We start from the raw sequence: 17,540 nt of genomic DNA, 5'->3' as shown, positions 1-17,540 counted from the left end.
TGCCAAAAGTCGGTGGTTTGGGCCGTGCACTTCGGTTTCCCACACTTACCAAATGGATCCCTGTGGTGGTTTAGGCTGTGCACTCTGGTTTCCCACACTCACCAAACGGATCCCTGTGGTGGTTTGGGCTGTGCACTTCGGTTTCCCACACTTACCAAATGGATCCCTGTGGTGGTTTAGGCTGTGCACTCTGGTTTCCCACACTCACCAAACGGATCCCTGTGGTGGCTTAGGCTGTGCGCTCTGGTTTCCCACACTCACCAAACGGATCCCTGTGGTGGTTTAGGCTGTGCACTCCGGTTCTCTACACTCACCAAACGGATCCCTGTGGTGGTTTAGGCTGTGCACTCCAGTTCTCTACACTCACCAAACGGATCCCTGTGGTGCTTTAGGCTGTGCACTCCGGTTCTCTACACTCACCAAACGGATCCCTGTGGCGGTTTGGGCTGTGCACTCTGGTTTCCCACACCCACCAAACGGATCCCTGTGGTGGTTTAGGCTGTGCACTCTGGTTTCCTACACTTACTAAACGGATCCTTGTGGTGGTTTAGGCTGTGCACTTTGGTTCATTACACTCACCAAACGGATCCCTGTGATATAAGTGAAACGTTTAACATTGAAACGGCGTGTCTTCAGCCAGTGTGGTACCACGATTATCAATGACAGGGTCTTAGGCACGAAATCAATATATAAATAACCCAAGAAACTGTCAGAGATGTAATAAAACCAATTATGTGTTTTATTGTCGAAAACAACAACAACAATTGTAGGCCTATACATTCTTATACAACCTTCTGGGTGGTTAACATTATATTGTGTACAATGCTTAAACTAGTGCTTTCAGCGTTAACCATCAAGGTTGTTGAAGTAAAGGCTGCGGCGGATCGTTCACAAGCTCCATGTAGTAAAATTACAGTAGACAAGCTTGCTAAGGTATTGAAAAACTGCTGCATCGCATTCACAGCTTTGTACAGTCAAACTGCAACAGTCGACCTGGCTGAAGTTTGCGCTCCAGCAGTGAATTTACAAGCTCCGTGAAGACAAACTTACATCAGGCGAGCTTGCTGAAGTACACGATGCGACAGTCCATTTACAAGCTCTATGAAGACAAATTTACTTTTTGCGAGCTTGCTGAAGCACACGTTCCGACAGCGTATTTACAAGCTCCGTGAAGACAAATTTACATCAGGCGAGCTTGCTGAAGTACACGCTGCGACAGTGTATTTACAAACTCCATGAAGACAAATTTACATCATGCGAGCTTGCTGAAGTACAAGCTGCGACAGTGTATTTACAAACTCCATGAAGAAAAATTACATCATGCGAGCTTGCTGAAGTACACTTTGGGACAGAGTATTTACAAGCTCCGTGCATGCTTAGAATAACAGTATATACAGAAAAAATTTAAGACACAGTTTCTAAGCAGCACCAAAACGAAACCTTAAAGTTGGCGTAATACATCTTGGTTAGTCATCAGTCGACGTTAACAGATTGTCCTACATTGTTTGTGTGCTGCGTTTGGGATGCAGACCGACAGAGTTTGGTGATAATCAGCTTTCACCACGGCACGGTGGGGCAGCCACAAACACATTCAAAACGTTCACCAAGTAAAATGTAACCAAGGCTCCTATAAGACTCCCCAGCTGAGTGACAGCTCCATACCACAGCAAAGATTTGCCTCCCCTTTCTCGGAAAATGGCCGCTATGGAGAGTTTGGAGTACGTCAGGAAACTCGTCGCTATCACTTGTGCTCCGACCTGAAATGTTATATGAAAGAGTTACATTAGTTATAGATTAACAACAAACAAAAGTGAACGACAACAAATTCAGAATATACCGTTACGTTGGCCGATACTTACTTCGGTTCCGAAAAACTTTTTCCCAACGTACAGGAACTTACAGGCACATAGACCTACATTTATATGGTACCTGCTACTCATACTATCTAGATGTGATAGTGAGGTAATGCAAATATTAAATCAGTTTATTGGTGAAAAACGAAACAATAAAAAAATAGTCGATGTGTGGTTCGACGCATGCGCATTTCAAAAATGAACAAGACGAAGACCATCCACAACAACAACTCAACAAAACCTCGCATCGCTGCAGCTAAAACAGCCTACACAAACTACTTACAGCTACTATGTCGCCCAGGTTGTCCTCCACCATGAATGGGTCTGGACTCATGGATGCTAAGGTAATAATGTAACTGGAAGCTGCTGTGGCTAGAATCATGAAGACAGTGACGAGGCGCTTGGAAGTCGTTGGTAAGAAGAAGGCGAGGAAACAGACGGTGGGGTCGGCGACATTGGCGAACACTAGAGCCAGGTGATACGGTTGGTTTCCGTACGGTAAGTACGCGTAGGACTGTATAGACGGAATAATACCGTTCTCTAAAGCGTTGATCCAGCCATTGACTGTCAACAGTAAAAAGTAACCCATGGTGGATTCGCTCGAACAGTTAGAAAAGCAAGATTTTACTTTGGACCAACATCCGGCGCTTTCACCCCTGCTGTCGTTTTGGGGTATGCCATCTTGGCATACAGATTCTGGCTTCAGGTCAGCTTGGTACACCACTGACAGTTTCTCTGGGGCTTTCTCCTGCTCGTCCGGTATCGGGTCCTTGGCTTCTACTCTCTCATTCTTGCAGACGGACAAGTGGTTCAGAAGTACAAAGGCCAGGCCGCAGATGACCATAGTGACAAAGATAAACCCGAAGAACTCTCTGGGTGGAAACCTGGGTGGGTAGTACTCGGCCTCCATGTAGAACGTGGTCAGGTTCTCCCCCAGCAAGGTCACGTTCCCCTGGGAGCGGTTCTGACAGCTCATCGCCCCTGCCCCCTGTCCCAGGGCCACCATGCTGGGTAAGAGACTGCTAAGTCCCTGTCCTATGTAGAAAGACGTCATGTACGACGTCTTCAGCTGGGCCATGAACGGCAGGAACACGACGGACGACGTACAGTTTGCCATGGCCAGGAAAAACAGCAGTACGAGAAGAATGGTGCTGTGTTCTACTCCGCCTACCTCGGTGGTTTGCTGCCACAGAAATATGAGAAGCAGGCAGCAAAGAGCAGCCAAGACGATGATGACATAAGCGAACGGCTTCTCGTAGACCCACCTGGGGAAGAGGAGATGTGCGACGGTGTAGAGCAGAGGACCGATGTTGGCCAGTTGGATGGCGATGACAAGGTAGGAGGCTAGGTTCCATCGCTCCGGAAGTCGCTCTACCAGAATCGGAAGTTCAATGAGAATGCCATTTGTTCCGACCCAGGCGCCTATACCAAACAGACAGACGAGGATATGAACCAACAAGGAGGTGTCCTTGTGCTTTTCAAACATGACGTCTTAGTATCTGCAAATACAAAGATGAGCAATGGAAACAAGAGAAATGGTTGAGCCACTCACGCATAGTTGACTTTATACATTGATACCGATATATATTGATACCAATACCAATATGCCGTGCAAATCAGTACGTCACACGTAAAAACGATCGTCACTAACTTCATGGTTAGTATAACGAAGGTATAACGATTGGTTTACCTCGAGCACTCCTGTTTCCTTCGCCTATACAGCTCACTGCCAATGTAAAAACGCTTTGAGTACGGTATTAACCAATTAATTTCTTTGCGGTTATCGTCCATTTTATTCCATTATTTTAACTGCAGGTACAAATTCTGACGATAAATGTTAAATAACTTACCGCAGTGCACAGTAAATTGCTTGTTTCTTTAGTTGCTTGGATAATATACAGCTGCCTAAATATAATAAAAAATTTTCCTCCAACAGAAATAAATTTATCATCTTTCTGTGAAGATGTAACTATCTATTTATGGATCGTTAAAAAAATTGCACAATATGTAAATGCTGATTTAAATGAAAATTTAGACGACTGCAGCAAATCTACGGCAAAGTAGGACATATTACTTCGTCTTGCGGCCCCAAGAGATAGCTGCATGGTAAGAAATTTACAACAAACAAGTTGACCAGTGTGTCTGCTGTAACCTGTCCCAGATATGTGACTTACGGTCATGCTGTATAATGTGATACAGGCACAGGTTGAAATCAGGTACTGGAGTCAGTTACCCATGTTAATTGAATGGGAACCTTTTGTAGGCGATAAAGACGACGCGGTGCGCATGCCCGTGAATTTACAGAACCATTTGTCATACTATTTCCCCCCTTTTTTTAACCATATGAAGCGTATAAATGCTATTTTCATCACGAAACATTTATGTTAGTTTGTGTATTTGATGGTATTTTATCTTGATTTACCCGACTTTTTTTTATGTTATGATCACATTTAAACATTTTCCACTTTTACGATGGCAGTCATCATTAAGGGTGGAGGAACCCGGAGTAAACCACCGGCCTCTGGAAAGTTACTGATCAGCTCTCCACTTGCAGCACACATTATACACTCTGTGTTAGAAAAAGATAAATGATCTTCAGCGGGAGTAAAATTTTGAGTGTAGGATAACACGGAAAGTCCTTGTTCAAAACCGGCATGATATTTTTATAACACCTTGGCAAGACCTTTCAAACTTATTTGTACGTCGAGCTCAGTATACTGAAGGCAACTAGGAAGCATACTATCAAGGTATCGATTAAAAAGTAAACCGTCTGTCTCAGTCATGAAAACGAGTTTTTTTCTGATTTCGTACTTTATTGATATTGCATTTTAATATTCCTGAAGCGGTGTGTCAATATCTTGCTGAAGAAGACCTCTAGTATACCTACGATATAGTACACGTGCCACATAAATTAACCTCAGTATGCACGTGAAGACACCTACATGCATAAATTTGCTCATTTATTTATTTGATTGATCAAGAATATTTCACCTATACCACGGCGGTCAGAATTATGGCGGGGTGGAAACCAGGCAGAGCCCGGGGGAAACCCACGACCATCCGCAGGTGGCTGCAGACCTTCCCACTTACGGCCGGAGTGGAAGCCAGCATGAGCTGGACTCAAACTCACAGCGACCGCATTAGTGAGAGACTCCTGGGTCATTATGCTGCGCTTGCGGGCTAACCAACTGAGCCACGGAGGCCGTAAAATTTGCTCATTAAGGGCACATAAATTAACCCAGTATGCATGTGAAGACAATAACATGCATAAATTTGCCCATTAATGGCAGCATGTAGAATTTGCAAGATCATAAAGGATCGTTAAGTCAAGTATCCCCAACATTTCCTCGACAATCTACAGTTTATCAAGCAAACATTTCTGGGGATCGCAATCTTGTCAGAAACGCTGTAAAAGGCGTCTTCAGTGTGTTTAGGATGACCCAAGCTTAGATGTCTGATTTGTAATTCTAAACAGATATTCACATCCACGAGGGATGCATCGGGCGCATCATCTTCAGAATGCATTATTTTCACAAGGTATGAAAAGGTGCAAAAACACCAAACGTGAAGTACAACGACAATTATACACCTGTAGAAGACTACATTGCAGGCCTACCTGGTGTTGTCTGCTGATTAACCCGGCTTTTGGAAGGCCGGGATTTGTACCCGCGCTGAGGCCTGTAGAGCTTACCAGAGAAACTTGATTAACACACGTCTTCACTATTCACAGGACGACAAATGCTTTGAGCTTAAACGTGATTCGAATTAAAACCTTACCAAACTGACTGAAAACTACATATGAGAAGTTGTCCGGGCTGAGAGCACGTCATGCTCTACGCGGTGTGCACCCACAACAAGGCACCCCTGGCGAGCGGTCGGTGTTACCAGGTTAACTGGTTTGTTATCGCCGTCAGCTTAAGCATAGTGGAGCGGTAAAAAGCGGTAAACCTCCAGCACTCTGTCATCTTACAACCCCCCGTGCTCAGGTAACATAAACCTCAGGTAATGAACGTAAAAATAACCACTATCACGTTACTTTGTGGCCTGCCAATGTGCGAGCACCTCACGTGTCGTGTGCACGCCATAACAACCTTGTGGTCTTCACTGTGAAAACGTCAGCGAGTCCACTCAGAGATTCAACGTTTCCACGCTGCACGGTGCCAGCGCCGGGAGACACGAGTGTCACGGGAACAGCTAAATATAAACTGTCTATACTCGGCTCAAAGGAAACATTAAGAAAATGATCGGCACCATACGTGAATTTTCCGGGGTATATTTGTAGTTTGATTAACCGTCATGATAACTGTAGGCCTAAGCGAAATTCATTTCTCAATTTTCGGTGTACATACTTATGTCTAAAAATAGTTCTAATACAGATTACTAAATTTAGTACACAATGAACATAGTATTTTTTCCTGAAATAGATTAATTTAAAAACCTATCGACTGTAGAAGGATGACTAAAATATACTCCAGTCAAAGTCAAAAGTCATCAAAGTCCATCGTATGAGTGTTTAAAGGAAAAGACTTCTAAAACTCGAAGTAGGCATCAGTAAATAGACCACATAAATATACTTTCATTTTTTTTTTAGATTTTGTGAAAAGACTTATAGAGGTTCAAACATTTGAATTCTAAGGTGGGCTTTATGGCTTTTTGGTAGGTCTGAAATTTGGATTGTCGGCTATGCATGTTGTTATGGTTGGTTAGTTTGGTTAGGTGGAAGGTCTATTTTGTTTGTACGCTGTTTGTTCATAGTCTCTGCAAGGTGACTGTTTGATGTCTGTCTGTTTTTTTTTACACCCATTTGATACTACGTCGTTCTACGATACAGCAATGTGATATTTCGTCGCTCCTCTTGAGAGCAAACTGATGTCCCGTCAGTCTACTTGAAAGATATTTGATGTTCTGTATGCCTACTTGACAGCAAGTTGATGTTCTGTATGTCTACTTAACAGCAATTTGATGTTCTGTATGTCTACTTGACAGCAAGTTGATGTTCTGTATGTCTACTTGACAGCGGTATGACGTTTCGTCGGACTTCTTGAGAGCGATGTGATATTCCGTCAGTGTTTTTGACAGCGTTATGATGTTCTGTCGGTCTACTTGACAGCAATTTGATGTTTCGTCGATTTACTTGACGGCGATATGATGTTCTGTTGGTCTGCTTGACAGCAATTTGATGCTTCGTTGATCTAACTGATAGCGATATGATATTCCCTCGGTCTGCTTACAGCGATTTGATGTTCCATCGGTCTGCTCGACAGCGGTGTTTCGTTCGTCGGATGGGAGACGATACAACACTTCGTTACAACCCGGCAACAAATGCGGGTCATTAACCCCTGCAATCACACATGTCCTAAAATCTTTAGGTTCAAAGAGAAACTGGGCTGAGAGTCTCATCAGGTAGATCTGCAGTCTTCTAAATGTCACATAAATTAGCCTTTGTCGTTCTGACTTACAGGCCTATTAACTACCTGGGGACAAGCACACGGAAGGAAAGTGTTGAGATTTTGTAATTCTTATATGTATTGTGTTTGCGCTCAAGCGAAGTACCGTTTATTACTGACACCTGTCAACGGGAAGATATTATCACTCACTCTCTTTTATGACTGTTGGATTGACGTGTAAGCCAGTGTAAGAGAGTTTTCCTTGTTTTCTAAGAAACGCAGTAATTCAGAAATGTCCACATTCATGCTGAGTTTGAATATTAACAATACAAATGTCATTATTTAACACAGTGACCTAGGTGAAAGGCCTGAATGCAGCTCTCCTTAGTTCCCTTACGTCTTGAGTTCGGTACATATACCTGCTGAAGGACTGTGGTTTTCTCCAAACATAACTCATCTGGGGTTGTTGTTTTTTTTTACCTATAAACCTGACCAATGGTTGTTTAACTGAAATTCTCTTGAGCACAACGGTAACTCCGTTCAAATAAATCGAATACATCAATTATTTAATTTAATTGAGTATGTAAATGCAAAAGACAAATCTAAACGCTTCATAGGTTTCATCACATAACTGATCTGAATTAGGAAGGTGAACTTTAATTCTCTGCTGCCATTCATTTTAAAAACAGAATAAAATAATGATTGTCTGGTTTCGCATGTAACAGTAGGAAAGACATCATATTTTTCAGAAAATGCGATAACAACTTCATGCACGCAAGGAAAGCTGTGCGTACATCTGAGTAAACACAATCAAGATTCTAATCCTAGTATCGTATCTAAATCTCGCCGTCGTTTACGTAATCCACACGTGATCTGCACGTGAACAAATCACATGAGTACTTCTTCTTGGCATGACAAGAGCTGTTCATTGTACACAGTTAGACAGATCAGGCCTCTAACAAGGGTACATGCAGCCATCCCATCATGTCAGCAATCAGACAGCAAGATCCCTTCGCCTGTTTCTTCTTGGATTGTCATTTTTTGAAGCATGTCCAGGATGAGATGAGTAGGCGATAGCTGTTGACAGGGTCACTATGGCCGTGTATCCGCCACAGTTCTTCTGCATCATGCTCTGCAGACATTTTAATCACTAATTTTCTTTTTCTAAGAGAATTTTTTCAACATAACTTTTCCAGCTGTTCATCGGTTCACTTTATGGTCACTACACTAATAATGATCCTTCTGTTTCCCTATATCATTGTTTTTAAGCTCTATTATTTTCACTCTGTTATTGCTCTGCTTCTTCAGCTGTGGTGTAGGCATGTGTGCATCTCAGGTAGGGTTAACCACAATAAGTGATGACTGTGACCTGTGACGGTGGTATCTCCACCATGTTGTCGGACATGGTGCGGTAAACCGCTGACATCTCCCCGGCCGCGCTCCGCTTAACCACTGCTCCTACTTCTACCACTTGATAGCTTAACTACATACACTCTACATACATATAGAATCCTTCACACTTTACCATGTTTGATGAAATACGCTATCATCTTCAAGATTCTAGCAAATGTGCCTCAATCAGCATTGTGCTCTTTCGCACGACAGGTTAAAAAGCATTCTGAAGTGCACAATACATTGACTCCTGTCAGTTCCCAGGTCTTATTAGGAAAATATGGAACATCCTAAGTTTTACTGTGTATGCAGCCATGCATAGAAGTTAAATGTACGAAAACTGTCGAGGGTATAAATCTCAAGGGAAACAGGGATGTTTTATTTCCATTACAGTATAGCGTACTTTTCGTGTATATTATCATGATAACTGTAAACCAACTGTACTGTCTTAAGCTGGCTAATAAAGTGTGTAATCAAATAAAGTGACCCCCCCCCCCCCCAAAAAAAAACCCCAAAAAATACAGCACAACTTGACAAGAAAATCATTATCTTGAAATACGAAATTGCCCTGTATCACATTGCAGTAATTTATCGTTTCCTTTAAGTTTTCATGAAAACCTAAAGTTTCCAGCAGCTTTACAGAGGGGGGCTGACACCTCACAGTACCCTCGGTTATCACCGCTGGGGGAGGCGGGGGTGGGGGGCTATAATATTAGAAGTGTGAGGAGCAAGTTTGTTGTTCTTATATGAAGAAAATGATCGTAAACTCACAGAATGACATATTCTGGAATTAGAAAAAACATCCGAATACCGATTAGCTCTCATTAAGGCTGCAGTTCACTAACCATGGAATTCCCGTTTTTCACCCGTCATATCTGACTTACGTGTAGTTTCTTATAGATTTTGTTCCTATATATATATATGTATACAGTATAAGACAGGATTGACCAGTAGTACTGGCTGTGTTGCGATTGTTGTATTGCAGTCCACACCGTGTGAGGTCCAGGTTGATGTAGATCAGATTTACTATGCCGTTTGAATGAATGTAGATTTGAAGACAATGAAGTCAATGGGCCTCAGTATGAGCAGTGAGTGCACATATCACGGTTGATGAGAGCTGGTTTAATAATTACTAGTCGTGTAACCACAATTCTATATATAGCCACTAATCTGGTCAAAGACAGATAAACTCCTATGAGTATCATGGACCCACGCTCAATAATTTAAAACTGATACAATGCTTAGTGTATGCCCCCCCCCCCTCCCCCCAATCTCCACCTACAACATTTGGTTACAAAAATAAACATCTAAATTACATTTCATTATTTTTTCAATGAAATCAGAATTGCCTCAGCCCGTGAAGGCTGTAGTTTAATCACTTGTAGTCTTTCTTAGTTCAAAGAAATCGTAGTTGATCGCAACTGTACCCGCAAGATCCTTATAGTAGCTATGAAAGATGTGGAACTTTGACCACTCTTTGATGTAAAGGAGAACCTTTACCGCCTAAACATGTTCGGAACTAAGATGTGAAGTGAATTTTCACCCAATGAGATGGCGTTTTGTGAGTAAACATCTAACCTATTACCCATGCATTGCCAGAGAACGATGGCCAATCCAGCTTGGACCCGAAGCGCCATTGCACGGGAAAAGGTACACCATCGGGAACCATTGTTAAAATTTAGAGCGAAAAAAGTTTTCGATATTTAATGCCAGAGCGATCTCCTTCTGTTCGTGTTGGTGAGGAATCAGATATTTTTTACCATTTCGCCCCTAAAATTGGAGCCATTTAGTAATGTCGCAAGAGACAGCCCGAGCTGTACCGGCAGTATTGGAGGCACTTTCCCGCCTAAAGTAATATGGGCCTAAGTTATGTTGTCTGTTCCTACCTGTATGCGACGTCTTGCTAAGTTGTACGTGTCGTCTGTTCCTACCTGTACGTGTTGTCTGTTCCTACCTGTACGTGTTGTCTCTTCCTACCTGTACGTGTTGTCTGTTCCTACCTATACGTGTTGTCTGTTCCTACCTGTACGTGTCGTCTGTTCCTACCTGTACGTGTTGTCTGTTCTACCTATACGTGTCGTCTGTTCCTACCTGTACGTGTTGTTTGTTCCTACCTGTACGTGTCGTCTGTTCCTACCTGTACGTGTTGTCTGTTCTACCTATACGTGTCGTCTGTTCCTACCTGTACGTGTTGTTTGTTCCTAGCTGTACGTGTTGTCTCTTCCTACCTGTACGTGTTGTCTGTTCCTACCTGTACGTGTCGTCTGTTCCTACCTGTACGTGTTGTCTGTTCTACCTATACGTGTCGTCTGTTCTACCTGTATGTGTTGTCTGTTCTACCTGTACGTGTTATCTGTACTACCTGTACGTTTTGTCTGTTCCTACCTGTACGCGACGTTTTGTGAGCAAACTGGTACAATATTACTCGTGGACTGGAGGAGAACAATAATGAGTTAAGCTTGGACCAAAGTTGCCATTGCGTGGGAATGGTACACGATTAGGCAAGCGTGGAATGAATCCCTTTTCCTTACTTCATATTGTACAACTTTGAACGGTTTTAATATAATTACCTTCATCAAAAGTATTCACGCTTAAGTTTGTGTATATTAAAACTTTAATTGGATGCCCTGTCGTGTAATTTTGTAAAAGTGTAACACGGTGAAAGAACGTGTGATTTAGTGAGGAAAATTTTATACTTACATGTATTTCAATAATGGTCCTTGATATACCTTTTTATTTTCTTAGGGGAAATAATTTTACCAAATTGCTAAGTACAGGTATTAGGCAATGGCCAATAACCAGCATGCACGTAGGTTAGTTAACGTTGGTTGATTAGTGCAGCAAAGAGCTTTCCGGCCAGGCAGGGGGACCCGGAAGGTTTTTATGTGTAGGAGGAACTTTTCCCCAAAATACACCCACACCCAGAAGACACTGTTAGAGTGGGATGAGATGCCCCGCGCTGAAACCACAGTGGTTCGTCTCACGTTGTTGGTCAGTTGTAATAACGTCCTGTTTTGTGGCTCGAGAGATAAAAGTGGCTAAATGGGTAGGCTTGTTGTATCGTGCAGACTCGAAGCCGACGAAACTATGGAGAGTCTGGACGTTACGTGATAAGCGCAACTTTCTCCCCTCAGATTCAACTTATTCCGTGCTATCAGGCAGCTTTAGTTCATCAGCTACCAGTGAAGGGGAAAGGCCCACTTCAGGTCTATCACCTGAAGCACGTGACCATCCAGGTAATGTTAGTATGACTTTCATCTCACGAACATTGTCACAACACCGCTACTGACCGATGTGGTTGTACATCTTCAGCAAACCGGAAGTGAAAGCGTCCGGGGATGATCAGGGGCCTGGGAAAGTATCAGATGTGGACAGGGAGAGCTGACAATCGGGCAACTTTCAATACAGAGAAAGGACATAGGGACGTATACTGCTAACTGCGCGCTAAAATATACCAATACTATAGCATTTATGATGATCGCTGTTTGATTGTAAAACATTCATGATTTATATCCAATTTAAACTAAGAAGTGGCTCAATAGCTATGGTGCGCTACCGCCAACGACGAGCAACACGAACTGAGGGTTCAAATCCCGGACTTGGACAGGAGATTTACCCTCTCACTATTCGTTGGTGGCTTGGAAACAGTAAGTAGTGGAGGACGTTCGGAGGGTAGTGTGTGTAGTTCTACATTCGCTAAAGATCATTTATTTCCCACCAGTATGACGTGCACTTCTGTACATCAGACATGAGAAAGCAACATGCCAAAGGTCAGTGGTTCACCACGGGCATTCAGTTTTCCTCTGTTCACCAGACAGCCATCGTATAAGTGTGTACAAAGTATCAAGTAATCAATCCATCAGCGAAAAAAACAGAATTCGCTGAATCACATACGACTACGATCACATTGCCCGCACGCAGAGATAGGGCTGAAACTCGAAGTTCACGACAAATAAACTCTCCTAAAGGAGCAAAAGACAAAAAATGAAAAAGCGTGAAATGGTTTTGTGATATAGCAGAGCCCGGGGAAACCCACGACCATCCGCGGGTTTTTGGCAGACCTTCCCACTTACGGCCGGAGTGGAAGCCAGCATGAGCTGGACTTGAACTCACAGGGACAGCATTGGTGAGAGGCTCCTGGGTCATTACGCTGCGCTAGCGCGCTAACCCAGCTGAGCCACGGAGGCCCCCTCAGTAACAAAAAGAAACGTTTATTGGGAAGAATTGGAAAGTCTCTGTATATGTAGGCCTACAATGAATGACACAAAGACACAAAGAGCAAAAGAGCAATGTAAAACCTGAACAGAGCCATGCACCATACCTCCTCAGGTAGCTTACCTGACACTTTGTATTGTGAAGTACACCTGTAAAACAGTTAGTCATCATTTAACTCTAAGTCTTCCATTGGCTTTGCAGCATGTTTTTTTTAATTTCATTCATAATGTGTACTCTCTGTATCCTAAAATGAACACTAACGTACAAAGGATGTCACATTTTCCTGATAGTTACAAACACGGACATTAACCGCTGTTAATGTTAAACACAAAAGCCAGAATCAGCCACACGTTTAAAACATAAGGCCAGATAGATCTATAGACGGTAATATAAACGTGGGTGTTTAGCGGCATGAGTCCACAGCCTGAGGGGGGGGGGGGGGGCCTCCGTGACTCAGTCGGTTAGCGTGCTAGCGCAGCGTAGTGGCCCAGGAGCCTCCCACCAATGCGGTCGCTGTGAGTTCAAGTCCAGCTTATGCTGGCTTCCTCTTTGGTCGTAAGTGGGAAAATCTGCCGGCGACCTGCGGATGGGTCCTGGGTTTCCCACGGGCTGTGCTCGGTTTCCTCCCACCATAATGCTGGCCGCCGTCGTATAACTCAAATATTCTTGAGTACGGCGTAAAATACCAATCAAATAAATAAATAAATTCTAAGCGATAGACTCTTTCCTGATTATGCAGACAGAAAAGTACATATAAAGAATGGAGAAACGAAGCTACTGTACGTACATGTAGATAATGGATCCGGCTTAATTTGCCTAACAGATGTATTTGTAGGCCTATACACTATACGTGTGGTTTTAGTCTTGGCCTGTTTACCATTTAGGTTTCAATTTTTGCAGAGGTTTTCACTTGGTTGGAAAGTTAGTTGATCGTCGCCTCGCTTCCATGGCGAACATAACTGAAGCTTGTCGTCAGGACATGATCAGGTTACAGTTATACAACTGCCAAGTCTTGCCTTATAAATAACCGCATTACGAAACGGTTAACATCAATTTGTCGATTTCGCACCAACCGCTCAATGTCAGCTGATGATAATTTGTTTTGATGGTAGCTCCATTATGGTGACTGACTCAATGTCAGCCATCTTGTTTCGTTCAGGAGTGATTGTCACCCGACTTTCCACCAAACTGAAAAACTCTAAAAACAACTAAAACAAACACCTTTAACTAAAGATTATACACTGCCATTCAACCCACTGTCGCAAAAGTAAAACTCGCGAAAATAATGAACGTTAAAAAACCATCATAAAATATCAATATTTAAGCGTGTCTTCTATGAGCCAAGCACCGGAATAAAGTCACCGGCCTTAGGTACATATCAATGCTGCGTTACCACGATGACTGACTGGATGTCGACCAGAGTTAATAAGTGGACAAACAAGCTAGGCGTGTGACTACATGCAGTTTCATTAGGGACATTGTTGTTCGCAGAACATACTGCAGATAGCCATCAGTTAATCACCCTCATCCAGAGAGACCATATCCGTCAACTGTTGGTATCAGGAGCACATGGGTGCCGACTGAAACACTTTGCTAACATTGATAAGAACAAACATGATTATGGCACCGAGAGCAGATCCGATCTGAGTGGCCGCTCCGCACCACAACAGAGCTTTCTTTCCTTCAATCCTAAAGATGGCAGCAATGGTGACCTTGGCGTAGCTGAGGCTAAGGATAGTCAACACCCATGACACAATCTGGAATACATGGAAGATAAGGTGATCTCAAAGCTATCAAGCAGACTATCTCAGCTTACATCTCACTACTGTATACATATAAACTACATCTGGTTTACATAATAGCTAAAATAAAAATTAGGTATAAGTGAAGGCCTACTTCTTAGCGATAAAAAACAAACTGACGTGCCAACATATATATATATATATATATATATATATATATATATATATATATAATATATATATATATATATATATATATATATAATTGATTTCTAGAAATTCTCCTCTTGGTATTCCAAGCTCCAAGGGGTAGTCAGGCAGTCTAATGTGGTTAAGTAAGGTCCATTGGGGGGTGAAAATCTCTGGTATTAACATTGCACGATGTATACTCAGACTGGGATATTTATGAATGGGTGTTCGTCGTTTTGATACAGGACTTTTGAAGTATGCGGAAAGTATATGAATCGACAGAAGTCTCGATGAGAAGTTTTTTGTGTAGGAATGCTGTGTGAGAAGTAAACGGGAATGAAGATCAAGTTTTCCAGTTCAGTGTCAGTTTTCAAGTTCAGTGTCAGTTTTTCAGTTCAGTGTCAGTTTTCCAGTTTACTTTCAGTTTTCCAGTCTAGTATCGGTTTTCCGGTCCAGTATCAGTTTTCCAGTTCACTGCCAGTTTTCCAGTTTACTGCCAGTTTTCCAGTTCACTGTCAGTTTTCCAGTTTACTGTCAGTTTTCCAGTTCACTGCCAGTTTTCCAGTTCACTGTCAGTTTTCCAGTTCACTGCCAGTTTTCCAGTTTACTGCCAGTTTTCCAGGTTCACTGCCAGTTTTCCAGTTCACTGCCAGTTTTCCAGTTCACTGCCAGTTTTCCAGTTTACTGTCAGTTTTCCAGTTCACTGCCAGTTTTCCAGTTCACTGCCAGTTTTCCAGTTCACTGACAGTTTTCCAGTTCACTGCCAGTTTTCCAGTTTACTGTCAGTTTCCAGTTTACTGTCAGTTTTCAGTTTAGCGTCGTTTTTATGCTTGTGGAATTACAGAATATTCCCGTTGTGCTATATCCAGACGATGGATATTTGGGTATCAGTGGTAGATTAACTCGGTGTGTCAGGGACAGATTTGATTACAGATTTTTAATGATGTTAACATTGATTTGTTGGGCAAAAATGTTCCCTTGCTTCATAGATTCTATTACACAATGACATGACCTGCAATTTTCAGTATGCGACATACCCAAGTCGAAAAATCAATTTTATCGAAAGAGAACTGACATCATCAAAACCGGAAGTGAGCCTTTCTGCTTTGTACTAATTTTTATTTTCTTCACTTCTTTATTTATTTATTTATTTATTTGTTTATTTTATTATTATTATTTTTAATTGATTTTGTTTTGTTTTTGGCAAAGACGGAAATCTTACCATAATTATTCCTCCTGAAGAGTCACTCTTAAGAAACGGGACCGGGCTCAGAGCAGCCAATGTTATGATATACGATGACAGCAGACTCCCGGTTAATGCGATGGTAGAAATGATGGAGTTAGATTTGGTCGGCAGGACAACAGCCACAAAGCAAGCCAGTGGATTGGAGATACTGGCAAAGATAACAGCCAGATGGTACGGTCCAAGACCGTACGGTATACATGAATAAGTCTGGAGAGAGGGCAGCACGGCGTTTGTCATGCCGTTCATCCAGCCGGTGAGGAGCAGGTAGTAGAAATACATACACCGCGATAGCTGGATATCCTGTATGGGACAGCCCAGTGGGTCGTCCATGATGTGACCGTCTTGTGGGTCTCCCCTACCCTCCACTGACATCAGACCGGTCGTACACACATCCTCGGAAGGATTAAATGGTATCCCGTTTTGGTCCTCGGCAGGCTTGTGGTACGCTTCCAGCTCAACACCGTTCGTCTTTACTTCAACGACAACTTCATACTTAGTTTCACTCCGAAAGACTTTTTCGCTGCGACAAAATGGGTGATGATTTAAGATAATAAACGCCGTGCAACATGCGACCATCATGAAGAACAAAAAAATGAAGAACGTCCTTACGGGAAACCTGGGGGGCAGAAATTCGGGGTAGACCGAATAGGCGGTTTCATTCACCCATTCACTGTTAGTACGTGAAGTGTTTTGGTCGAGGTTTTCCAGTCTCACGCACCTGACTGCACCGGCACCCTGCACTAGAGCTACTAAGCTCGGCAGCAGGCCACTCAACCCCTCCCCAATGAAGTACGTCGTCATGTATTGTTCTTTAAACACGGACATGAACGGCAGGAAGACGACTGATGACGTACAATCCACCAACGCCAAGAAAAACTGTAAGACCAGGAGAGCTACGCTGTGTTCTACACCGGACACAAGGCTTGTCTGCTGCCATAGGAACGCCAGCAACAAACACGCTAACGCGCCAACAATCAAAATGGCATACACCGCTGCACTTTCCTTCATTTTAGACGGCATGAAAACCGTGACGAGAGTGACCACCAGAGGGCCAATGTTGGCCAGCTGTATGATGATGACGAGGTAGGACCCCAAGCTCCACCCTTCCGGTAAATACTGCACCATGACTGGCAACTCCACCCAAACGCCATTGATGTCGATCCAGGAGCCGATGCCGAAAAGACAGACGAGCACGTGCACGCAGATGGAGGTCCAGGACATGTCGCTCAAGACGAGGGATCTGATGTCAGAAACGATAGTACGTTATCATTATGGCAATTTTAATACATTTACTATTAAAAAATAATCACTTCTCACAATATCAAGCTAAGGAAAATTTATTCTTAGAAAATTAATTGAAAATGATTATCTTATCACGCCATGTGTGGCATGATTACTACGCGTGCCTATTCCGTAGCCGATTTGGCCATGTGCCCATTCCAAAACCAATCGACCGCGTGCCGATTCCTCGGCCCATCTGTCACTGAAAGAAGTGACGTAAAGTCCGCAACTCGGC

The 17,540-nt window shown here is 42.9% G+C and overlaps 2 protein-coding genes across 2 annotated transcripts; both read right to left on the bottom strand.

Annotated features, from left to right (window-relative positions):
• Positions 1–1,550: 1,550 nt before the first annotated feature.
• LOC135465505 (solute carrier family 52, riboflavin transporter, member 3-B-like) lies at positions 1,551–3,339 on the bottom strand. Its single transcript, XM_064742745.1, has 2 exons — positions 2,137–3,339; positions 1,551–1,757 (listed from the first exon to the last, which is right to left on the bottom strand). Exons 1-2 carry the CDS (start codon positions 3,337–3,339, stop codon positions 1,551–1,553), a joined length of 1,410 nt encoding a protein of 469 aa, XP_064598815.1.
• An 11,067-nt stretch (positions 3,340–14,406) lies between these two features.
• On the bottom strand, positions 14,407–17,245 carry LOC135465504 (solute carrier family 52, riboflavin transporter, member 3-B-like). The gene is made up of 2 exons (XM_064742743.1): positions 16,001–17,245; positions 14,407–14,604 (listed from the first exon to the last, which is right to left on the bottom strand). The coding sequence occupies exons 1-2, from the start codon at positions 17,243–17,245 to the stop codon at positions 14,407–14,409; spliced, it is 1,443 nt and encodes a 480-aa protein (XP_064598813.1).
• Positions 17,246–17,540: the final 295 nt, after the last annotated feature.

The sequence above is a fragment of the Liolophura sinensis genome, chromosome 5 (genome assembly GCF_032854445.1).
Source record: "Liolophura sinensis isolate JHLJ2023 chromosome 5, CUHK_Ljap_v2, whole genome shotgun sequence".
Taxonomy (NCBI): domain Eukaryota; kingdom Metazoa; phylum Mollusca; class Polyplacophora; order Chitonida; family Chitonidae; genus Liolophura; species Liolophura sinensis.
This window is presented reverse-complemented; position numbering and strand designations above follow the sequence as displayed.